The sequence below is a fragment of the Chrysemys picta genome, chromosome 1, assembly GCF_011386835.1.
Source record: "Chrysemys picta bellii isolate R12L10 chromosome 1, ASM1138683v2, whole genome shotgun sequence".
NCBI lineage: Eukaryota > Metazoa > Chordata > Testudines > Emydidae > Chrysemys > Chrysemys picta.
The window spans coordinates 164,001,863-164,027,660 of NC_088791.1; the positions used below are offsets into that span (position 1 = coordinate 164,001,863).

At 45.3% G+C, this 25,798-nt stretch overlaps 2 protein-coding genes across 4 annotated transcripts in view; one reads left to right on the forward strand and one right to left on the reverse strand.

Annotated features, from left to right (window-relative positions):
* Nucleotides 1-25,798, reverse strand: part of BTLA (B and T lymphocyte associated) — a 177,276-nt gene that overhangs the window by 51,303 nt on the left and 100,175 nt on the right. The window lies entirely within an intron of this gene.
* Nucleotides 1-25,798, forward strand: part of LOC101937388 (OX-2 membrane glycoprotein) — a 51,512-nt gene that overhangs the window by 15,193 nt on the left and 10,521 nt on the right. For 2 of the 3 annotated variants that reach the window (XM_065588840.1, XM_065588843.1), the window contains exons 4-6: nucleotides 211-537; nucleotides 1,198-1,470; nucleotides 8,842-8,952. In XM_065588840.1, the coding sequence (XP_065444912.1) occupies nucleotides 211-537; nucleotides 1,198-1,470; nucleotides 8,842-8,952 (711 nt within the window). The remainder of the gene's footprint in view (nucleotides 1-210; nucleotides 538-1,197; nucleotides 1,471-8,841; nucleotides 8,953-25,798) is intronic. The other variant, XM_024103580.3, reaches the window with a different exon arrangement.

Below are 25,798 nucleotides of genomic sequence, written 5' to 3' on the forward strand. Positions count from 1 at the left end.
TGCAGTAAGTGGCTTTCCCTTTTTGATGGTCTAATAAAGATGGAGGCCAAGGACCTCAGCTGGTGTAAACCAACAATGCTCCATTGAGGTCAATAGAATAGCCCCATTTTACACCTGCCAGTTATCTGGCCCAGAAAGTCAGCAAGAGATTTCTAAGCATGAGCGAAGGTGATATTTGTCTATTTCATATATTGTTTTATATCACTACAGCGGACACAGTGACACAGAAAAACGTGGTGAAGGTGGGTGGCAACGGGACCTTGAGCTGCTTCCTGAAGGAGTCACATGACGTTCTGCAAGTTACATGGCAGAAGAAAAATACTGGAGTGAATGAAAATTTGGCCACATACAGTGTATCTAAAGGAGTAAATATTGTTGAAAAATATCGAGGTCGATTAAATTTCACACGCCTGTCACTAAATGATACGACCATTACCCTCTGGAGAGTTAGAATCCAGGATGACGGATGTTACGCATGCATCTTTAATACCTTTCCCACAGGAGCCATCGTACAAGACTCCTGCTTGACTGTCTATGGTGAGGTTCTCTGTGGGGCAAAATCTCTAAAGGGAAGGGAAGGTGTTTTCTATCAGCAGCATTAGCTCGCAGCATTCACTGGTCAGTTGCATCAAGGACTCCAGCACTGGGAACTTCCCAACAGCAGTACCAGGTCTGTATTAGCTGGAACTGCGTTAGAAGAATACCCTAGCTATCACTGCTAGAGGGACTCCAGCAATGTGAGCTGCCTCTCTGCAGGCCCATGTTACTGCATGTGGAGACTCTCACTGTGAGCGTTCTTACTTTAAGAACAGAGCGTCCTCTGAGTGCCAGCTAAAACTCATGGAGGGAGAACTTCCTCCCTGCAGGGTCTTCCCAGACATGGCTAGGACTCGGGCTGCGTGAGCCTCCTCACTGCACAGCACTATTGGTAGCAGCTAGGAGAACATTGTCAAGCGGCCACATGATTTATCTCTTGGTAGAAACCCACAATTCTGGGGTCATAAAAGAAGTTAACGCCTCCATGATAGTTCCCTTCAATATAAGGGAACAAGGGAATAGGGAATGAATCATTGCAAGGGCCTGGGGTGGGGGACTTGTTTGTATTCCTTCCCTCAGGTTGCCTCAGAATGCAATGAGGTACATTGGTTTCGATGCTATTCCATTTGGTCAAAAGCTCCTTGTGTTTATGTGTTTCAGAGCAGCTGAGAGGATCTCTCCATTATGTCGTCTCTGAAGGTAACCTGACAGCCACTTGTTCTGCTAATGCCTGGCCTCGTCCTGTGATCTCCTGGATTGTGCCAAAAGCTGAGAGTGAAAAGACAGAAGAGGTGGTCACGCACCCCAATGGAACAGTGTCCGTCATCAGCAAACTCTATGTCAACAGTTCTACAAGCCTGGCAGGCCAATTGCTGATCTGCAGAGTACGGCACATGGAGGAAGACAGAGATTACAGTGTGAAAGTGAAAGAGGGTGAGTGAGTGATATATACGACCAGTGTTAATGTCCTCTTGGCTGCAAGATTTTGTACTAGCATATCTTCAGCCCCATTTTTGGATGGGGGAGATAACGAGAAACAGACTTCCAAGAAAGAGGAGAGGAAAGTGTTTGTGTTGTGGGGAGGGAGAAAGAGAGAGGATCCTATTCTGAGTTCAGCACTGCATTGGGGTTTGGTGCAGGGGACAGCAGTCTATCACTATGTGCTCTGAGGGGTGTGGGGGGTCGGAATTAGAGATGTCTGTATGCTTTCTGGGACAAGGCCTCATGGTTCCTGTGGCAAACCCATGCCTCGGGCTGAAAATTCTATGTAGGGTTTTTATTGACTTAAATATGAGAATGAATAATTCAGTCAGTACGATATCACTTGTTGTTTATTTTAATAATGAATTCAGTTAAGTGCTCTCTGCCCTAAAATTTTCAGTGTAACACCAACTTTTTTTTTTTACTATCAACACAACAATGTAAAAGTTGTCAGTGGAGACTGGTGTTTTGGGTAGCCGGGAGGAGGACACTTGAGGCTCAATTTTTATAGGTATTTTTAGATTTATCACTTTAGTATTTGAGCACATCACAATGCTAATTAATTTGTCCTGCCACCATCCTGATGACGTAGATAAATATTATTAGCCCAGTTGTTAGAGAGAGGAAACGGAAGCATTAAAAAATTAAGGGCTGAATACTCAAAAGGAGCGAGGCTCCTTCCATTGATTAATTTCCACTGATTTAAATAGAAATTAGGAGCCTGATTCCTTTTGAGCACTCGTCTTCAGTTACTTGTCCAAATCACACAAGAATCCTGTGACAGAAATGGTAATGAAACCCACATGGCCCGAATTACAGTATATTCGGTGCCTTGACTGTTAGACAATCATTCCGGTTTTATAGCACCTGGGAAGGCATGCAAGGCAGTTTGGGACTGTGGATCGAATCCATTAGGCTGTATGATTTTTAATGATCTTTTTAGCACAAATGGTTAACAAACAGGACTGGTCAAAATTTTCCACCAAAAATTGGATTTTTAATATTTTTATTGAAAAAATGAAAATTTTAATTTCATCTGGAATTGAACCATTGGTTTCTGTTTTTGAAAAGTGGTGAAAATTTCAGTTTTGAAAAGAAAACAATGTTAGTTAGGTTTTTTAATTGTTTTTGTTGAAAAATCAAAAAGGTTCTTGAAATCGAACTGTTTTTGTAAAATGTGTCAATTTGGACAAACCTGCAATTTTTCAAAGAAAAACAATTTCCGATGAAAAAATTCAACCAGTTCTTATTGACACTATGGACATTTTTGGCTTGATCCAATTCTCATTTAAGTCAGTGAGAGTCTTTCCATTAACTTAGATGAGAATTGGATCAAGCCCTTAAATTGTCGTCATTGGGGTCTGGTGCTAATTCCACCTTGAGATGAAGGAAAGCAGTTTACATGTCTTTGAACTATTGTTTAAGCCTGCTTGCAAGCATCATTACATGCACTCAATTCATATTTTGAAGGTTAATTTAATCTTTGCAACTACAATAGAAATTTTAAATAAGAAATACATGTTTCTTTTATAAATGAAAACTTGGAATCTGGAATACAGTTTGCAGTAAGGGGGACTTGTTGGGTAGGATTCTTCAAAAAATATTGTGGCTTCTGAATACACAAGGCCCTGCTTATTTATCTACCAATCATCATGACAGAGATGGAGAGACAGTAAGTTTTCTTTGCTGGGAATGATTCTGGTTACACCTTGTTAGCTTGACGAAATGTTTTCTGATTTCCCAGAGGATGTTGAAACAGAATAGGGGGGAAATAAGTGGTGAAGATGGGCACCACAGGTATTTTGACAAGTGTGTTGTCAAAGATAAATTTACTCAGCCAATTTCTGCTCTGAAGAACTCTAGTGGTGACCTAAATAGAAATTGGAAAGAGCCCACCATCGCCCGGTTCCCCATTACGCCCTCTACACTCTCTCAGGGTATGTCTACACTACGAAATTAGGTCGAATTTATAAAAGCAGGTTTTATAGAAATCGTTTTTATACAGTCGATTGTGTGTGTCCCCACATAAAATGCTCTAAGTGCATTAAGTCGGCGGACCGCGTCCACAGTACCGAGGCTAGCGTCGACTTCTGGAGAGTTGCACTGTGGGTAGCTATCCCACAGTTCCCGCAGTCTCTGCCGCCTGCTGGAATTCTGGGTTGAGATCCCAATGCCTGATGATGCAAAAAGAGTGTCGTGGGTGGTTTTGGGTACATGTCGTCAGGCCCCTACCCCTCTATCAGAGCAATGGCAGACAATCGATTTGTGCCTTTTTACCTGGGTTACCTGTACAGATGACGTACCACGGCAAGCATGGAGCCCGCTCAGCTCAGCTCACCATCACCATATGTCATCTGGGTGCCGGCAGACGTGGTACTGCATTGCTACACAACAGCAGCTAACTGCCTTTTGGCAGTAGACGGTGCAGTATGACTGGTAGCCGTCATCGGCTATCTGGGTGCTGGCAGACGTGGGACTGCATTGCTATACAGCAGCCGCTCCTTGCCTTTTGGCAGCAGATACTGTATTATGACTGGTATCCATCATCATCGTACTCCTCAGTGAGTTCGGTCAGAGGCGCCTGGGCAGACATGTTTTGTCTCCTGGAGACTCAGTCCTGCCGGCAGTCCTACTGCACCGTCTTGACGATGATGGCTAGCAGTCGTAATGCACCATTTTCTGCCAAGCACCCAGAAGATGCCGATGGCTATCAGTCACGCTGCACCGTCTGCTGCCAGCTTAAGATGTAAAAGATAGATGGACCAGATTTGTTCTGTATTCATTTGCTTCCCGCTCCCTCCGTGAAATCAACGGCCTGCTAAACCCAGGGTTTTGAGTTCAATCTTTGGGGGGGACATTCTGTGTGACAGTTGTTTGTGTTTCTCCCTGATGCACAGCCACCTTTGTTGATTTTAATTCCCTGTAAGCCATGTCACCACTCGCCCCTCCCTCCCTCCGTCAGACAATAGTTTTGTGCCTTTTTTCAGCCCAGTCGCCATAGCACTGGGATCATGGAGCCCGCTCAGATCACCGCGGCAATTATGAGCACTATGAACACCACGCGCATTGTCCTGGAGTATATACAAAGCCAGAACATGCCAAAGCAAAAACAGGCGAGGAGGCAATTGCAGCACGGTGACGAGAGTGATGAAGAAATTGACATGGACATAGACCTCTCCCAAAGTACGGGCCCCAGCAATGTGCAAATCATGGTGTTACTGGGGCAGATTCATGCCATGGAATGCCGATTCTGGGCCCGGGAAACAAGCACAGACTGGTGGGACCGCATCGTGTTGCGGGTGTGGGACGATTCCCAGTGGCTGCGAAACTTTAGCATGTGTAAGGGCACTTTCATGGAACTTTATGACTTGCTTTCCCCTGCCCTGAAGCACCAGAATACCAGGATGAGAGCAGCCCTCACAGTTGAGAAGCGAGTGGCGATAGCCCTGTGGAAGCTTGCAATGCCAGACAGCTACCGGTCAGTCGGGAATCAATTTGGAGTGGGCAAAGCTACTGTGGGGGCTGCTGTGATCCAAGTAGCCAACGCAATCAAAAACCTGCTGATATCAAGGGTAGTGACTCTGGGAAACGTGCAGGTCATAGTGGATGGCTTTGCTGCAATGGGATTCCCTAACTGTGGTGGGGCAATAGACAGAACCCATATCCCTATCTTCTCACCGGAGCACCAAGCCACCGAGTACATAAACCGAAAAGGGTACTGTTCAATGCTGCTGCAAGCCCTGCTGGATCACAAGGGACGTTTCACTAGTATCAACGTGGGATGGCCGGGAAAGGTACATGTCTTCAGGAACTCTGGTCTGTTTCAAAAGCTGGAGGAAGGGACTTTCTTCCCGGATCAGAAAATAACTGTTGGGGATGTTGAAATGCCTATAGTTATCCTTGGGGACCCAGCCTACCCCTTAATGCCATGGCTCATGAAGCCATACACAGGCAGCCTGGACAGGAGTCAGGAGCTGTTCAATTACAGGCTGAGCAAGTGCAGAATGGTGGTAGAATGTGCATTTGGCCGTTTAAAAGGTCGCTGGCGATCGTTACTGACTCGCTCAGACCTCAGCCAAACCAATCTCCCCATTGTTATTTCTGCTTGCTGTGTGCTCCACAATCTCTGTGAAAGTAAGGGGGAGACCTTTATGGCGGGGTGGGAGGCTGAGGCAAATCACCTGGCTGCTGATTATGCGCAGCCAGAGACCAGGGCGGTTAGAAGAGTACAGCAGGGCGCGGTGCGCATCAGAGAAGCTTTGAAAACCAGTTTTGTGACTGGCCAGGCTACGGTGTGAAAGTTCTACTAGTTTCTCCTTGATGAACACTTCCCCCCTCTCCCCCCGGTTCACTCTACTTCCCTGTAAGCTAACCACCCTTCCCCCCCCCCTTCGAGCACCACTTGCAGAGGCAATAAAGTCATTGTTACTTCACATTCATGCATTCTTTACTAATTCATCACACAACTAGGGGGATAACTGCCAAGGTAGCCGGGAGGGGTGGGGGAGGAGGGAAGGACAAGGACACCCTGCAGTTTAAAACTTTAACTCTTATTGAAGGCCAGCCTTCTGATGCTTGGGCAATCATCTGGGGTGGAGTGGCCGGAGGCCCCCCCACTGCGTTCTTGGGCGTCTGGGTGAGGAGGCTATAGAACTTGGGGAGGAGGGCTGTTGGTTACACAGGGGCTGTAGCGGCAGTCTCTGCTCCTGCTGCCTTTCCTGCAGGTCAGCCATACACTGGAGCATATCAGTTTGATGCTCCACCAGCTGGAGCATCAACTCTTGCCTTCTGTCAGCAAGCTGATGCCACCTATCCTCTTCAGCCCGCCACTTGCTCTCTTCAGCCCGTGATTCAGCCCGCCACCTCTCCTCTTTCATATTGTGCTTTTCTGACATTGACTGCCTCCATGCATTCTGCTGTGCTCTGTCAGCGTGGGAGGACATCTGGAGCTCCGAGAACATATCATCCCGAGTCTGCCGTTTTCTCCTTCTAATCTTCACTAGCCTCTGTGAAGGAGAAACATTTGCAGCTGGTGGAGGAGAAGGGAGAGGTGGTTAAAAAAGACACGTTTTAGAGAACAATGGGTACACTCTTTCATGGTAAATTTTGCTGTTCACATTACACAGCACATGTGCTTTCGTTACAAGGTCGCATTTTTCCTCTTATATTGAGGGCCTGCCGGTTTGGTGTGAGAGATCACTCACGCAGTGCCAGGCAACAGAATTCAGCTTGCAGGCAGCCATGGTAAGCCACAGTCTTTTGGCTTTTTTAACCTTCATAACATGTGGGAATGGTTTCAAACAGCAGCGCCCTCATTTCCCATACCAAGCACCCATTGGGTTGGCCATTTAAAATGGGTTTGCAATGTAAAAGGAGGGGCTGCGGTTTCCGGATTAACATGCAGCACAAACCCAACTAACCCTCCTCCCTCCCCCCCCACACCCAATTCTCTGGGATGATCACTTCACCCCTCCCCGCCACTGCGTGGCTAACAGCGGGGAATATTTCTGTTCAGGCAAGGAGAAATGGGCACCTCTGAATGTCCCCTTAATAAAATCACCCCATTTCAACCAGGTGACCGTGAATGATATCACTCTCCTGAGGATAACAAAGAGAGATAAGGAATGGATGTTGTCTGCATGCCAGCAAACACCGGGACCATACGCTGCCATGCTTTGTTATGCAATGATTCCAGACTATGTGCTACTGGCCTGGCATGGTAAAGTGTCCTACCATGGCGGACGGGATAAGGCAGCCCTCCCCAGAAACCTTTTGCAAAGGCTTTGGGAGTACATCAAGGAGAGCTATCTGGAGATGTCCCTGGAGGATTTCCGCTCCATCCCCATACACGTTAACAGACTTTTCCAGTAGCTGTACTGGCCGCGATTGCCAGGACAAATTAATCATTAAACATGCTTGCTTTTAAACCATGTGTAATATTTACAAAGGTATACTCAACAGAGGTCCCTTGTGCGCCTTCAGGGTCTGGGAGCACGCCTTGGGTGAGTTCGGGGGTTACTGGTTCCAGGTCCAGGGTGATAAACAGATCCTGGCTGTTGAGGAAACCGGTTTCTCCGCTTCCTTGCTGTGAGCTATCTTCATTGTCGTCTTCATCATCTTCCTCGTACCCCGAACCCGCTTCACAGTTGCGTGATTCTCCATTGAGGGAGTCAAAGCACAGGGTTGGGGTAGTGGTGGCTGCACCCCCTAGCAGGGTAGGCTTTAGGCCAATTCCACCAATTCCCCCGAATTGGGCCCCGCACCTATAAGGATCCCGTGCCCAGTGGCAGGGCTGCCCAGAGTGGGGGGCAAGTGGCAGAGAATCCCTTCCCTGGCTAGAGGCGCCTTTTTAATTTTTACTCACCTGGCGGCGCTCCAGGTCTTTGGCGGCACTTTGGCGGCGGGTCCTTCAGTGCCGCCGAAGACCCGGAGCGAGTGAAGGACCCGCCACCAAAGACTAGGAGCACGGCCCGGTGAGTACAAGCCCCACTTGGTTTTTTTTACGTGTTTGGTTTTTTTTTTTTAATCATCCCTGTCGGGGCCCCGTCGAAACTGTTCGAATCGGGCCAGGCACTTCCTAAAGCCAGCCCTGCCCCCTAGCATGGCATGCAGCTCCATGTAGAAGTGGCCTGTCTACGGCTCTGCCCCGGACCTTCCGTTTGCCTCTCTGGCTTTGTGGTAGGCTTGCCTTAGCTCCTTAATTTTCACGCGGCACTGCTGTGCGTCCCTGTTATGGCCTCTGTCCTTCATGGCCTTTGAGACTTTTTCTAATATTTTGCCATTTCATTTACTGCTACGGAGTTCAGCTAGCACTGATTCATCTCCCCGTATGGCGAGCAGATCCCGTACCTCCTGTTCGGTCCATGCTGGAGCTCTTTTGCGATCCTGGGACTCCATCATGGTTACCTGTGCTGATGAGCTCTGCCTGGTCACATGTGCTCTCCACGCTGGGCAAACAGGAAATTAAATTCAAAAGTTCGCGAGGCTTTTCCTGTCTACCTGGTCAGTGCATCTGAGTTGAGAGTGCTGTCCAGAGCGGTCACAATGAAGCACTCTGGGATAGCTCCCGGAGGCCAATACCATCCAATTCAATCCACACTACCCCAAATCCAACCCAGAAAGGCCGGTTTCAGTGCTAATCCCCTCGTCGGAGGTGGAGTAAAGAAACCGGTTTAAAGGGCCCTTTAAGTAGAAAAAAAGGCTTCGTCGTGTGGACGTGTCCAGGCTTCATTCAATTTAACGTTGCTAAATTCGACCTAAACTCGTAGTGTAGACCAGGCCTCACGTATCTGAAGTTCCTTTGTTTGATTTTATTTCCCACAGGCAGGTGGTTTTCAGTTCCTTGGTTGCTGACCTCAGTGACCCTACTCATAGTGTTCGTTGGGTTGGTTCTGACTGTGGTGTGCTGCAGAAGACGCAGGAAAAAGCAAAGCGGTGAGTCACTCTTTCAAGTGGAAACCAATAGCTGATTGATTGTGTGGATTCCATACAGGTGGTATTAAGCACTTGTAAAATGGCAGTTGCACAGGAGAAATTTTGCCTGCTGAGGTGTATGTGGTAGTACCATATGAGACAGGTACATTTGCTAGTGTTATTTCCAAGTTTATTAAAGGTTGCTTCAGTTTCTTATAATTTTGGAAGCTATTTGTCTGAGATTCTTTTGGAGAGGATAATACACTACTGCATATCATTTCAGTTAACTCCAGATTAGCAGTTAGGTTAAAGTCACAGCAAAGCATAATGTCTGAATCTTACTTTCAGAGTTATGACTGCGCAGATCAGGTACCCTTCCCGTCTCTATTGGCTTTACAGGGTTTCACACAGGAGTCCAATCAAAGTCTCCTCAGAGAGGATTTTCAGGAAGGAAACAGCTGACTTTTTCACCCATTTGTAAACAATGACCCCACTCACAGACCCCATCAGAAGAAGGTTTCAGAGTAACAGCCGTGTTAGTCTGTATCCGCAAAAAGAAGAACAGGAGTACTTGTGGCACCTTAGAGACTAACAAATTTATTAGAGCATAAGCTTTCGTGGACTACAGCCCACTTCTTCGGATGCATATAGAATGGAACATATATTGAGGAGATATATATACACACATACAGAGAGCATAAACAGGTGGGAGTTGTCTTACCAACTCTGAGAGGCCAATTAATTAAGAGAAAAAAAAAACTTTTGAAGTGATAATCAAGCTAGCCCAGTACAGACAGTTTGATAATAAGTGTGAGAATACTTACAAGGGGAGATAGAGTCAATGTTTGTAATGGCTCAGCCATTCCCAGTCCTTATTCAAACCGGAGTTGATTGTGTCTAGTTTGCATATCAATTCTAGCTCAGCAGTCTCTCTTTGGAGTCTGTTTTTGAAGTTTTTCTGTTGTAATATAGCCACCCGCAGGTCTGTCACTGAATGACCAGACAGGTTAAAGTGTTCTCCCACTGGTTTTTGAGTATTTTGATTCCTGATGTCAGATTTGTGTCCATTAATTCTTTTGCGTAGAGACTGTCCGGTTTGGCCAATGTACATGGCAGAGGGGCATTGCTGGCACATGATGGCATATATCACATTGGTAGATGTGCAGGTGAACGAGCCCCTGATGGTATGGCTGATGTGATTAGGTCCTATGATGATGTCACTTGAATAGATATGTGGACAGAGTTGGCATCGGGGTTTGTTACAAGGATAGGTTCCTGGGTTAGTGGGATCTCACCTGATCACAGTGCTTTTTTGCATTTTAAAGAGACAGCAGTAGGATAGGATGGAAGAGTTACTGAGTGTCTTTGTAGGTGGATTAAGGAGGAGCTGGCCTACAAGGCTGCTCCCTAAAGCTGATACAGAGAGAAATGGACCATCCCAGTCACCTCATGCATGTGATAACCTGACAAGGGATTGGTAGCAGGTCAACAGGCCTTAATTAACTCTAGTCCAGGTAAGAAATAGCACAGAAGAGGCTGGGAGGGTGGGGAAGGGAGAGGTAGAACCTCTTAAGGGAGAGAGCTGTGCATGGAGGGAGCATCACACTGAGCTCTAGGAATCATGGGGAGAAATTCTTAGGACTTGGTTAAAGAAGAGGTCAGACTAGTTGATGATAATTATGTTTCTGGCCTTAAAACCCATTAATTTGTTAATGCATTTCCAAACTTTTCCATGCTTTCAAACCAAACACACATGCTGAATATTCAGAGGCTTGTTTTGCACTGATATTTTGACTTATCATCATGAAGAACTTTCCTGGAACCAAGACTCCATAATATTTACTTTGAGTGATTCTATAATTGCTGCTGGTACATTGGCTGCATAAATCACAACCATCTGGATGAGTACTTCACTGAGGAGAAAGTTTTCAAAAATGAAACCAGTTGGATTTTAACTACTGATCAGATTCCTTAATATAGTCCATGGCATCTTTTCACTGATGCAGAGCACACACAATCTTGTTATGGTCCCATAAAGAATGAAAAACAAAGAAACTCCCCTACCCAATTTAAACTGTATCATTCTCTAAATCCCAGCCCTTTGCAACAAGATGGACAAGAGGGAGTCTTGGTGAGAGATGATTCTGGCGTCCATTGTTCTGTTCAGGTTTTGTACATTATCTCTCGTGCAAAGAATTCACAAGCAAAATCTATTTCTGTTTGATAAGTGCAGGCAAGTGCTATGTTGTGGTGGCTACGGGCATTCCCTCCTAAGGTTAAATTCCCTCTGCTTCACACTCTAATCAATTAATTTAATCTCCCAAATAAACACAATAATACTTCAAAGGAAAATTCAATTTTTCTTCTCCCCCTCCGCCAGTAAAACATGGACAGACTTTGCCAGGGGAAACATTTTTAAATGCTGCTTTTGTAAAACTTTTATTGAAAATCTCACTTTCTTGGAATCTCTCTGGCTAAAGACCCGTAGTCACCAGAAACTTCTCATGCCCTGGTGTTATCATAACGTCACAAACAGGACATTTTTCAGATTAAACACAGGAGTTATTCCATTGTTAGTCATAATCTAATTTAAATCTGCAAAGAAAAGCCAGGAGAACTGCCAAGTTTCTGGCTGCTCTGCTCACGTTACACTCCCACTCCATACCAGGGCGAGACCGAACATTCCCTTCTTCCTTGGGTAACACAGAAACTTTACCACTTCTGGGTGTTACAGGGAATGGAGGGCGGACGTGATGCTGGGTGTGGCAGACAAGAGGTTAGGGAGATTGTGATGTGGAGAAGGAGGGCCAGAGAGGAGCGGTGCTCTGGTGAATCCCATGGCTCATCAGAGAGGATTTAAACTACTTTCGACGTCTCCGACTCAAATAATATTTCCAACACCCCTCTGAACAACATACTAACCCACAGAATCCTTCCTACCAGCACTACAAAAAGAAGGATTCTGCTTGGACTCATCCTGAAGGTTGAAACAACAGACTGGACTTCTACATAGATTGCTTCCATCGATGTGCACGGGCTGAAATTGTGGAAAAGCAGCATCACTTGCCCCATGACCTCAGCCGGGCTGAACATAATGCCATCAAAAGCCTCAGGAACAACTCTTACATCATAATCAAAAAGGCTGACAAAGGAGGTGCTGTCATCATCATGAATAAGTTGGCATATGACACAAGAGGCTGCTAGGCAGCTCTCTAACTCCACATTCTACAGGCCATTATCCTCCGATCCCAGTGAGGATTACCAAAAGAAACTACACCATCTGCTCCAGAAACTCCCTGAAAAAGCACAGGAACAGATCTGTATAGACACATGCCTAGAGCCCCAACCAGGGGTATTCTATTTGCTACCCAAGATCCATAAACCTGGAAATCCTGGATGCCCCATCATCTCGGGCATTGGCACCCTAACAGTAGGATTGTCTGGCTATGTGGACTCTCTCCTCACCAGCACTCCCAGCTATCTTCGAGACACCACTGACTTCTTGAGGATGCTACAGTCCATCAGTGAACTTCCAGAAAACACCATCCTGGCCACTATGGATGTAGAAGCCCTGTACACCAACATTCCACACAAAGATGGACTACAAGCTATCAGGAACAGTATCCCCAATAATGTCACGGCAAACCTGGTGGCTGAACTTTGTGACTTTGTCCTCACTATTTCACATTTGGGGACAATATATACGTTCAAGTCAGCAGCACTGCTATGGGTATCTGCATGGCCCCACAGAATGCCAACATGTTTATGGCTGACTTAGAACAACGCTTCCTTAGCTCTCGCCCCTTAACATTCCTACTCTGCTTTCGCTACATTGATGACATCTTCATCATCTGGACCCATGGAAAAGAAGTCCTTGAGGAATTCCACCATGATTTCAGCAATTTCCATCCTACCATCAACTTCAGCCTGGACCAATCCACACAAGCGGTCAATTTCCTGGACACTACTGTGCTAATAAGCGATGGTCACATAAACACCACCCTATACCAGAAACCTAATGACCGCTTGTCAAGGTTCCTTCCCCATTCTGAACTTTAGGGTACAGAGGTGGGGACCTGCATGAAAACCTCTAAACTGAATTACCAGCTTAGATCTGGTTTTGCTGCCACCACTCCCAAATACTAACTCCCTTCCCTGGGTAGCCTTGAGAGACTTCTCCACCAATTTCCTGTTGAACACCGATCCAGACCCTTGGATCTTAAAACAAGGAGAAATTAACCATTCTCCCTCCTTTCCCCCACCAATTCCTAGTGAGTCCAGATCCAATCCCCTTGGATCTTAAAACAAGGACAAATCAATCAGGTTCTTAAAAAGAAGGCTTTTAATTAAAGAAAGAAAGAGGTTAAAAATCATCTCTGTAAAATCAGGATGGAAAATAACTTTACAGGGTAATCAGATTCAAAGAGCCCAGAGGAACCCCCTCTAGCCTTACGTTCAAAGTTACAGCAAACAGAGGTAAACCCTATAGCGTTGTGCGTCCAAAGTACCGAGGCTAGCGTCAATTTTGGAGTGTTGCACTGTGGTAGCTATCCCACAGTTCCCGCAGTCTCCGCCGCCCATTGGAATTCTGGATTGAGCTCCCAATGCCTGATGGGGCAAAAACATTGTCATGGGTGGTTTTGGGTACATGTTGTCAGGCCCCCCTCCCTTTCCCTCTCCCTCCGTGAAAGCAACGGCAAAAAATTGTTTCTTGCCTTTTTTCCTGGGTTACCCATGCAGACGACATACCACAGCAAGCATGGAGCCCGCTCAGCTCACTGTCACCGTATGTCTCCTGGGTGCTGCTGGCAGACACGGTACTGCAGTGCTACACAGCAGCATCCCCTTGCCTTGCCTTGTGGATGGCAGACGGTACAATACAACTGCTAGCCATTATCGTCGTCCTGTGGGTGCTCCTGGCCAACCTCGATTAGGTTGGTCGGGGGCGCCTGGGCAGACATAGGTGCTCCTGGCTGGCCTCGGTGAGGTCGGTCGGGGGTGCCTGGACAAAAATGGGAATGGCTCCAGATCATTCTCTTCTTTAAGTTTTGTCTAATGCAGATTCAGTCCTGCCTGAAATATCATGCCAGCTGGAGGCTTCTGCCTCGGGCTGCTCTCCCAGTCGGCAGCACCGTGCGGTCACGCCTACCCCTTGCTCTCATGGCTCATGAAGCCTGGACAGTAGTAAGGAGCAGTTCAACTATAGACTGAGCAAGTGCATAATGGTGGTAGAATGTGCCTTTGGACATTTAAAAGCTCGCTGGCTAACTCACTCGGTTAGACCTCAGCAAAACCAATATTCCCATCATTATTACTGCTTGCTGAGTGCTCCAGAATATCTGTGAGAGTAAGGGGGAGATGTTTATGGTGGGGTGGGAGGTTGAGGCAAATCGCCTGGCCCCTGATTACGCACAGCCAGACACCAGGGCGGTTAGAAGAACACAGCAGGGCGCGCTGTGCATCAGAGAAGCTTTGAAAACCAGTTTCATGACTGGCCAGGCTACGGTGTGAAAGTTCTACTTGTTTCTCCTTGATGAAAACCCGCCCCCTTGGTTCATTCTACTTCCCTGTAAGCCAACCGCCCTTCCCTCCCCCTTTTGATCTCCGCTTGCAGAGGCAATAAAGTCATTGTTGTTTCAAATTCATGCCTCTTTATTAATTCGTCACACAAATGGGGGGATAACTGCCAACGTAGCCTGGGAGGGGTGGGAGAAGAGGGAAGCACAGGGGTGGGGTAGTTGTAGAGGTACCCCCTAGAATGGCATGCAGCTCATCATAGAAGCGGCATGTCTGGGGCTCTGACCCGGAGCGGCCGTTTGCCTCTCTGGTTCTTTGGTAGGCTTCACGCGGCACTGCTGCGGGTCCCTGTTATAACCTCTGTCCTTCATGCCCTTGGAGATTTTTTCAAATATTCCGGCATTTTGTCTTTTGGAATGGAGTTTGGATAGCACAGATTCATTTCCCCATACAGCGATCAGATGTAGTACCTCCCAGTCGGTCCATGCTGGAGCTCTTTTGCAATTCTGGGACTCCATGGTCATCTGTGCTGATCAGCTCGCCACGGTGGCCAAACAGGAAATGAAATTCAAAAGTTCGCTGGGCTTTTCCTGTCTACCTGGCCAGTGCATCTAAGTTGAGAGTGCTGTCCAGAGGGGTCACAATGGAGCACTTTGGGATAGCTCCCAGAGGCAAATACCGTCAAATTGCGTCCACACTACCCCAAATTCGACCCAGCAGGGTTGATTTCAGCGCTAATCCCCTCGTCAGGGAGGAGTACAGAAATCGATTTTAAGAGCCCTTTAAGTCGACAAAAATGGCTTCGTTGTGTGGACGGGTGCAGGGTTAAATCGATCTAACACTGCTAAATTCAACCTAAACTCATAGTGTAGACCAGGGCTTAGAATTGGTATGGCAACTTCCACTTTTTCATGTTCTCTGTATGTATGTATATATATCTTCTTACTGTATGTTCCATTCTATGCATCTAATGAAGTGGGCTGTAGCCCATGAAAGCTTATGCTCAAATAAATTTGTTAGTCTCTAAAGTGCAACAAGTACTCCTGTTCTTTTTGCGGATACAGACTAACACGGCTGCTACTCTGAAACCTTAAACTAAGGCAGAGCACAGAGTTTGTCAGAGCACAGATCCTATTTAACCTTGCTTTTCTCCCCTTTTCACGTGTGCAGGAGGGGCAGTGGTTGGCAGGAGAAGAGGTAGGCTCCAGCACTGGGAGACCAGGCCTCCCCACTGAACAGCTGTGCGCAACCCCACTGCCTCGCCTAATTTCCCAGGCCTAATACTTGGTCAAGCTGCCTGGTTTCAAGGTCTCATTGTTTCCATCCCTCCCCCCCCCCCCCCCCCGCCCCCATACACACTTGCTCCTCTCAACCCATACCTTATATGTAGTCATTTTTATTAGCTCCTGAATATTTTAAATTACAGAAAGGCATGCATTCCTTATGTTGCTATAAAATGTAAGAGCCCAGTCCCAGTTTGTAATGTAGCTAATTCTAACAACATCTGAATCAATGCAAAAGTGTATAGTTAATTAATATAAATGAATTTATAAACTAATAGAAGAGAAGATGTAGTTTCTGAAAAGATTTGATGGGCAAGCTGTAGAATTGGGAAGTTGACTTTTTCCCAGGAAAAAAAAAAATCTTCCTGGCAAGGAAAGAGAAATATCCTCCTCCACGCAAACAACACTAAGCAGCCAAAATATTTTTCCTTCTTGAAAAAAAGATTTGATGAAACAAACATAAGATTATATTTTTTCCAATAAAAATATATCAGAATGAATCTTTAGGTCAAAATATCCCAATTGCATAAATTAGTGCAACTCCTCTGAAACTAGCAGAGTTGTGTCCTCTTACAACAGTGGTGAAGTGGATGGTGAAAAACGCACCCAGAGAGAGGCTGAGAGCAGAATGCAATTGCTTTTGAATAGTCCGAGATTTGGGTATATGGACAACTTGCACTTGTCTCTGGAGACACTGCTTGAAATGCAAAGGCCTGCAAGTGAGCTTTGCAAATATGGCTTCTGAAATAGTTATCATCAGCTGGAGCTTAGTGCTCTCCTGAGGTGAATATCACTCTCTTCACCCAAATGTTTGCTCAACTCTGTGAAAATTTGGTTTGACAGACCTCCCTTTACACACTCACCATGTTTGCACCACTGTGTTGTTATGTTGTGTCCTGACAGAAATAACACAGAATACTTTTTATGCTGCTAGCCCAGAAAAGGCTTGTGTGTGCCAGAAGCTCACTGTTGGAGTTTGGGGTAAAAGAGTGGAAGACAGAGAAGCATAGAGTCACATACTCCAGTGTTTGTCGGCAACTTCATCCCAATAACATTAACCAATCAAAGTACATTTTGATGGTTTCAAATGTATACATTTCCCCCCATTTCTAAAATCTGTCAGCTCAATGTTATGCCAGTATGTGACGTTACCAGAAGTCTGGATGGACCCTTTACCTCAGTTCTTTTAACTTACTCAGTCCAGTCTAGGCCAGTCTATTAATTTCTCACTTTTCTTTATATACAAACAATTTTATATAACACGTTGAGTTGTACTTTTGTTAGTTCGGAAAAGTTAGAGTAAAGTCCTCTGCACTACAGTACTTTGTCTAAAGTCATTGTAAATCATCCTGTAGTATTCGTTGCTGTGAGGGACAAAGTGAGGAAACATGTGTTTCCCATCCTTTTAATAAACATCAGATTCGTTGAAGGCCTCACTGTTTAGTTTATGCTGCAAAATAATCTCCAAAACTCGCTCACTCTAATCACTCTTTTTCACTTTCCAGCATTTGGTTTTCTACTTGTTTTTATCTATTTACCGATAACTGCTGAGAGACTCTTTCTCTTGTATATGATTTTTTCCCCTGAGAATTATTTGGTAGACAATTTTCTTAAATTAATTCCCATTTGAGTTGGAGGTCAGTCATACAAGATGGTATACAATAGGTCTGCATTGTATTGGTTGCTTTTTGCTTACCCCAAATTGATAAAAATGCAGATGTAATCAGAAAAATAGTTAATAACAGCACATTGTCACTCCCCAGGCCAGCTCCCTGAGTGTCATGAAGTCACATCTACTAACTCAATTGGCACAAAGCCAGTTTGCACTGCCATGAGCCCTGCAGAGCCAATACTGCAGAGGGCGCATGAGCAGGATTCTGTTTAGCCTCTTCTATCATCAAGAGACGCGTCAGCTAAGTCCTGATTGCAGAATCTGTATTGCTACTGATGGTGGGACAGGCAGAAATGGCACTGGGAGATTTTTTTGAAATCTCAGGCTGTTTGCAGCACAGGCCATTTGGGAGGGTGGGTGGTGGGGGAATCATTGCTCTGTTTAGATAAGAGAGCAAGTTTGAGCTCATATAATGTCAAGAAGAACTATGGAACCACCCACAGTAATCTTTTATGTTCAGACTATAATCATATTTCAAAGTGAACACAGTTTTGTAAGGAGCCCTCCCCTTCAGATTTCACTCCAGCCTTTCCCCTCATTTCTTCTTCGTTTACTCCCACCAAAAACTGTTACCTCTGAACTTGGTGTTGCAGACACTGATGTTCTCTTGGCTGCCTTTGTAATCTGTTAATGCTTCTACAAGTGCTGGCCAGAGCAGGTTAGTAAGGAAAGACACAACATCCTGCGTGGGCAGTTTATATTGCCAGACCCTGCTGGAACAGAGAACAAATTGTACATATGTCACTTTGATCCCACTTGCTTGGAAGAGAAACAAGGAGCTAAGAGACCACAGGTTAGGCCAGAAAAAGCTAGTGTCTCATCAGTACCCTCAGGTAGAGCTGACTGGAGGACAATTCTGTTTCACAGCAACTTGCAAGGTTTTAAAATTTGTTTTTGTTTCACACGGACAAAGCATTTCAAATGTTTTTTTGTGAAAACAGAAGTGTGTGTGTGTGTGTGTGTGTGTGTGTGTGTGTGTCTACCTATTTATCTATCTAGGATTGAAACCTGAGCTCCCCAAGTGTCTTTCCATTTGTCCTGGAGGACAGGGCACTGACCTGGGATACAGGAGAACCAAGTTCAAGTTACTCTGTCTCATTCAGATGAGAATTTTCCATTGCAGTTCACTCTGAACCAGGCAGAGCCGGGACTTAAAGCGGGATCTACACATCCCAGGCCAGTGCCCTAGCTTCCAGGCTGCAGAGTGCCAAAGAGGTTGTGTGCATGTCTCTCAAAATATCTTCCCAACAAAACTTCATTGAACCAGATGTGTCTCTGCAAAATGTTTCAGCTTCAATGAAACAGCATTGTCATGAGGCACACTCTCCACCAGAGCTCCCCCTTGGGTTAGGATGCAGGCAGCATTGTAGGAACTCTTGCCGTTCTAGTGCTCCGTTTGTCAGCCAACCTGGTTCCGCAGACCATCTGCACAGGCCACACTTAAAGTTCAGTCCCCTTCCAGGGTATCTAAGTCCTGCTGTAACCTGGCTGACCACTTCAAAGTCCCTTAACCCAGCTCCCCTTGGGTGTGCAGCGAAGTTCTTCTAAAATCAAACAGAACTTAACAGAATCACACTCTTCTTCTGCAGAACAGCAGATCCCAGAACTTAGCCCTGGGCCTTTTAGTAGAGCTCGGAACTACAAACAAAATTAAATACTACAATAGTATCTTTCATCCCTCTCCAGGCTTTCCATCCCTCTTGGGCTCCTCTTCAGCTCCCAGTTTCTATTATAGAGCACCAGCCCCAGGACTGCCTCCCTCATTCCAGAGGCTCCACACAGGAGTTAGTGCCACTCCTGGGGCTCAGCTCTCCAGCCACAACCCAGCTCAACTGTTCTCCTCCACAGCCAGCCCCTAACTTTGTCTTTGTCTTGTGTTTTGATGCAGCAGCCTCATCATTTGAGGTTATGATTGCCACTTTTCTTTATTCATTTTTAGCCATTTAAAAAAAAAATATCCTTTCACTCAGCCTAATAGCCTTAAGGAAACACAGCAAGGCTGCTTTTCTGTTTGTTGTTCCATTTACCTGACATTTTCCCTAGTCTCTTTAGAGAAAAAGATTTGATTCCGAGCCAGCTCTTTTTTTTTATAAAGAACCTTTCTTTCCATAGACTATTGTCCACAATGCCATAGAGGATTATCAACCGTTTCACTGGTTTTGCATGCTTTACCTAACCCATCTTTATGTCTTTTTAATAAGTTTAATGTATCATTTAAGGCACAAAGACCTGCTAACACTCTCAAAATAACTACTTCACTTTTTTCTATGATGAATGTGGAGTATAGTATTATCTTTGATTTTTGAGCATACATCATTCTTCATCCTTTTGTTTCCTTAGTCCATAGCTCTTGCCATTCCTTTGCAAGCTCCTTCATGACTGTTCTTGTACATTCTTGTCTACTTAATGGTATCTTAATATCTACCTCCTCATTTTTCAAGCTTGTTTTGCTGCTCTGTCAGCCCTCTCAAATCCAGATATTCCAATATGTGCCATGCAACTGTTACACAGATACCTCTTTGCATCATTTCTGATGTTAGGAACATTATTTCACTTATTATGTCACGTCTGCTTTCCAAAGTCCCTGTTCTGATTGTCATAATGCCTGTCAAGGAATAAGATAAAATTAAACCTGCAGCTGGTTGCACACCTCTTATGCAGATTAGTGCCAACATTATTCCCATTAGTTCAGCCATCAAAACGGTCACATAATTTGATAACCTTTTAGATTTCTGGATTCCAAGACTGGGAACATAGAAGGCTGTTCCCACTCTCTGTTCTATTATCTTTTGATCCATCTGTATGGACTTGGCAAATCTGGCCACATGTTTCATAAATTCAGAAATTTCATTGCCCATAATGTATGAGGGTTTTTCTTCCCTCAGTTTTTTCATACAATTCCAAAACCACTAATGGGGGGATAACTTTCCAGCTGTAATTTGATTTCCCATGACTAAAAATTTTTAGTTCTCTCAATTTTTATTTTTTTTACATATCTCCTGCTAGTCTGAAGAAATCGGTGGCAATCCATATAATTTTGTCTACTAAGCTCCCAGCAATTCTCATAAATCTGTTGTGCACTTCTGTTTTCATGGTTCCCTTTTACCTTTGCCCAAAAGCTTAGAGCTAATAGTTCCATCCTTAGATTTATAGGTGCGTCTCCAGTAGGTATCTGTAGTGGTGGGTCTCATTGCACAACATGCCAATCACAGAGCTTGGGCCCGGAACAGTTCCAAGTTTCTGAGCCCAGGTCTACACTAGCGGGGGGGGGAGAGAGAGAGAGGTCGACCTAAGATATGCAACTTCAGCTACGCAAATAGCATAGCTGAAGTCGGCGTATCTTAGGTCAACTTACCTGGCCTTGAGGACGGCAGTGAGTCAACTGCTGCCGCTCCCCTGTCGACTCCGCTTCTGCCTCTCACAAGCTGGAGTTCCCCGATCACGCTCCCCGTTGACTCCAGATAGATTTTATTGCGTCTACACTAGACACGATAAATCGACCCCTGATAAATCAGTCATTACCCACCAATCCTCATTTGCCTTTTCCTTGGCTACTTTGTGTTATAGGATCTAAGCATAAAACATAGACATGTGCAAAAAGGGAAACACCTATTTCCGTCTGCACTCTTTCTGGGAGGTCATTTATCATAATGGAATACAAAATAGAGCTAATAATAGTTTCTTGTAGAGTTCCATTTGGAAGCTTGTAGATTTTTTATAAAGCTGTCCCCACTTTGACTTGTATAGTTCTGTCACTTAAAAAGGCCTGTATCCTCCAATTTTTTTTCTCTTTTTATTTCAATTTTGGCTAGTTTATAGGAGGCCTTTTAGCCATAGCAGGTCATATGCTTTTTCAGTGTCCGAGAAGACTGTTATCCTAAAGTTCTTAGTCCTTATGCTTATTTTTGTCCTTCATTTCTAATCTTACTATATGGTCAACTGCACATCTTCCTTTACTGAAACCTCTTTGTACCTCAGTTATAATATCATTTTTCTCCAAGTATACCACTCGTCTTACATGTATATTTTTTTTCCATGATTTTCCCCACACATGATGGCAATAGGCTATAGGCTTCAGGTGTTGTATGTAGCTCACCTGGTTTCCTAATTGGTATTACCAATGCTTGTTTCCATTCTATTGGCAGCAATTCTTTTTCCATATATTATTATAGAATGCAATAGAATCTTTAGACTCCCTTCTGACAAGTATTGGAGCATTTCATTACTTTATCTTATCTCTACTGGGAACTGTATTTTTTTCCTTTTTCTAATTGCTGCAATACTGCATACTAAAATTTTTGTTTAACACATCATCAGTATATTCTCTCCAGCCATTTAATTGTTCACAGTTTTCCTCCTTTTTTTCTTATGAAACTTATTGCTTTGATTCATATCACTACTGACCTTTTGGAATTTTTTGGCTAAAATGTCTGCCTTTCCTAGGCTGGAGACCTCAGTTTCGTTGTTTACAATAAGACCAAGTATACATTTACTTTTACTTCAAATCCCATTCATTCATAGAATTTCTGAAAGCGTTAAATCTTTATTCCATTTCCCACAGAAATTTCTCCAACTTTCTTTTTTTTGTCTTTTTGATAATCCTTTGTGCCACCACCTTACATCTTTTGTATTCATTACGTCTTCACTATTCATTGTGTGTTTTGCTTGATGCCTTATGTATTTACTTGACTGATAATTTGCAATCCTCATTCCACCAGGGCACCAGATTTCTAGGGCAGGGGTAATCAATTATTTTTTGTCAACATCCAAATTTCTTGGTCCAGACGCCAGAGAAAATAATATAGAAATAACAACACTGATAAAAAGGAAATAAAAAGATTCCGTGGTCCATTCAAAAGTGTCTGGTGGTCCGGATTTGGCCCCCAGTCTGACTATTGACTACCCCAGGTCTAGGGCAATTTGATGTTTTGTAGATGGACGGATCAGCTGCTGCTGTAATTCCTTTTATTACATTGTTATAGAATTATCCTAGGTTGTCACCTGTACAGTTACTACATAAATATTTATCACATTTACTCTAGGAAAGGTCCTGGTCAGCTTTTAGAAAATTCCAGCTAGGACTCTTTGGTAATTTCAATATTTTCTCAGCCTTGGCACTCAGTAAGCGTAGGGAAGTGATCACTTCCCATTATCTTCTCTCTAAATTTCTGAGCTGCATTTACTAGCTATATGATTTGACCTTTTCCGTCAGAAAACTGTTCCATTGACAATTTTTCATCATCTTTTGTACTATCCTGTCACTGAGAGTGGTCAGTGCTGGATTCTCCAGAGAGAGGTGCTAAAAATCCATACTGTAACATTGGGAAGGCGGGGAGAAATCCTCTTGACTCAAGCTGCTGATCAGTTTATGTCCTGAAATGACATGAAACTTTATAGCCCTTGTAATTTTTATCCTATCTGTGCTACTCACAGAGAGAGAAATTGAGCAAGATGTTTCAAATTGTCATAAGTAACATAGCCTGAGGTTTTCCAGCTCTCTTATTCTGCAGATCATTCCTCTTCTAATACTACAGGTGTGTATTTATCAAAAAGTTGAATGCTGTGGTCCACCAGCCAAGGCTCCACAATTTGAGAACTGCAGCTTTTGAACGATATTCAGTGCTCATACATATTCTCTCTCATGTACAGACAAAAATCAAGAGCAAGTTACTGAGACATACAGATGGTCAGAAAATGGAGGGTTCTTTCAATGGAAAATTTAGAGTTTTCAGTGAAAACTGAAATGTTCTGGCCAAAGAACAAAATATTTAATTTGCCAACCTCAAGTCTCATAGAAATTGTAGTTCAGGTGTTTCATGCTCCCGTTCTCTCTACAGGCTTGGTTCCCTGACTGGACTACATTTCCCATTAGGCACCACAGTCTCTCCTCTTAGTAAAGGGAGGCAGTGCTTCATGCAGTTGCATGGCTCCAATGCATCCTGGGAAATGAAGGCCAGTTCGGGAGCCTGGCCCATCCAAGAGAACAGAAGCAGGAGGGAACCAAACTGCAACTCACATAATGTATCACACTGGCATTTCAGAACTGATTTTTTTCAGATTTTAGACATCCAATTTTTCTACTAAAAAAATCCCCAACATTTTCAGCAGAAAGCAGACACTTTTTTGCAAAAAAATTCATTTAATTGAAAACTCAATTTTCCATCACAGAACAGTTTTGCTGGAAAATTTTCCACCAACCCTATTGAGATTATTGTATAGCCAGGCTTGGTTCTAAAGTAGCAGGTAGTGATGTGATTACTTTTATTTTGCATGTCTAGTTCACCATTTAAACCTCACTGAATGGAACACACTGTCTTGATTAACTTCTTACTCATGTAAATGTCTAGTACTTATTTTCAGAATTACTCCTCTGTTGTCTCAAAGCTGTTTTGCAGCACTGTGATTAAAAGTGGTGAGGATTTAGTGTTTTAGGCTAGGGTTACCACATTTAGGGTGACCAGATGACAGGAAGAAAATATCGGGACACAAGGGGGGGGGGGTCACTGGCGGAGCAAAAAAAAGCAAAAAACCGAGTGCTGCCGGTGTAAGGACACAAACAGCTCCCTCTCCCAATTCCCTACTGTGACCCAGTGCTGCCGGCAGTCGGGGGCGGGAGCTGAGAACAGCCCAGGGCTGCGGGCAGTCAGAGGAGATTATGCTTACCCTTCCTTAGGTATGCATACCTTCAGCCTCTGGTTTTTAGGAGCCAGGGGGAAAAAACCAACAGAGAACAGCTGAGTGCTGCCTGCAGTCAGAGGAGAAGAAAAAAAAAAAGCCGAGAACAGCTGAGTGCTGCCGGCCGGCAGAGGAAAAAAAAAAAAAAAAGCGGAGTGCAGCGTCCCGACCGAAGATCAATCGGGACGCGGGACAAATACCTAAATATCGGGACGGTCCCGATTTTATCGGAACGTCTGGTCACCCTAACCACATTTCAATCCTGTAAAAAAAGGACACTCCAGAGGACACTTTGCCCCCGCCCCAACTCCGTCCCTTCTCTGCCCTGGCCCCGCCCCAACTCCACCCCCAGGGTGACCAGAGCCGCCCCCCCCCCCCAAAAAAAAAACAGTGGCAGAGGGAGGCCCGGGAGACGCAGGGGGAGCGCGAGGCTGGGGTGAGTGAGTCCGGCCTGGCCCCGAGCGCAGGCAGAACTCGGGCGCAGTAGCAGCCAGACTCGGGAGCAGCCGCTGCTGCAGCTCCCACTGCCGCGGGGGGAGAAAGCGGCCAAGCACGTGGCGCTCGGCGGCTGTGGCTCTGGTGCCCGAGCCTGAACCCCCCGAGCCCGGGCCTGCTGCAGGGACCCAGCAGCGCGCACGCTGTGCCCAGCCCCTGGCCAGTCGCGTCTGGGCTGCTGCCCAGCTGGTGCTATCCCGCGGGCGGCCCCGGGGCGGAGGCATCGTCAGCCCCGTTTGTTCCCCTGTGGGACCCGAGCGGGACAGGAGGGGGGCTGGGGCCTGCTGCCCCCACTCCGGGGCCGCCCGCAGGATTGCACCAGCTGGGTCCCCGCAGCAGGCCCGGGCACAGGGGGTTCACGTCCCGGGCGCCAGAGCCGCAGCTGCCGAGCGCCACATGCTTGGCCGCTTACCCCCGCAGCAGTGGGAGCTGCAGCAGCGACTGCTCCCAAGTCCAGCTGCCCGGGTGGGGAGAACGAACAACCGCTGCCTGGCCCCAGAAAGTTGGAGCCCGGGGAGGAGGCGGTTCCCTTTCCATATCTCCCTATTTTCCCGGACATGTCCTGCTTTTTGTAAATTCCTCCCGGACAGGGATTTGAGCACCAAAAAGCTGGACATGTCCGGGAAAATTCGGACGTATGGTAACTCTATTTTAGGCAGAAATGGATTGTGAAATCTGTGCAGAACTGTCTGATGTGACACCACTGCTGGTACGTAGTAATTGCCCAGACTGGAAGGTTTAGCCTGGGTTTCTAGTTAAAGAATGACCCAGCATGTCTGATCTGACACTGAAAATTCACCTGAAAGGAGAACCCACTGTATTAAGTCAATGTTCAGTTGTAAACTTTTGAAATACAATGATAATGTTTTGTTCGGAGTTATGAATATTTCAGAGTTACAAACAACATCCATTCCTGAGGTGTTCATAACTTTGAAGTTCTACTGTATTTTCCAAGGTGGCAGAATATCCCGGTCAGAATGTCTCATTGCCACTAGAGTCCTGACCCTGGAGTCTTGTTTTAGAATTGCCGTTGTATAGTCTGGTGTGGCTTTCTTGTAAAGGGGAGAGTATTTTGGTTGTGGACAGATGAATATTCTGCAATTCCAGAAATGCATTTTGCCACAGTCAGTTGTTTTGGCTCCATGTGGAAAATAATCTTACAAACAACAAAGAAAGCCATGACAACAATCCTCACAGTGACATATGGTGTAATTAAGTTAGTCAA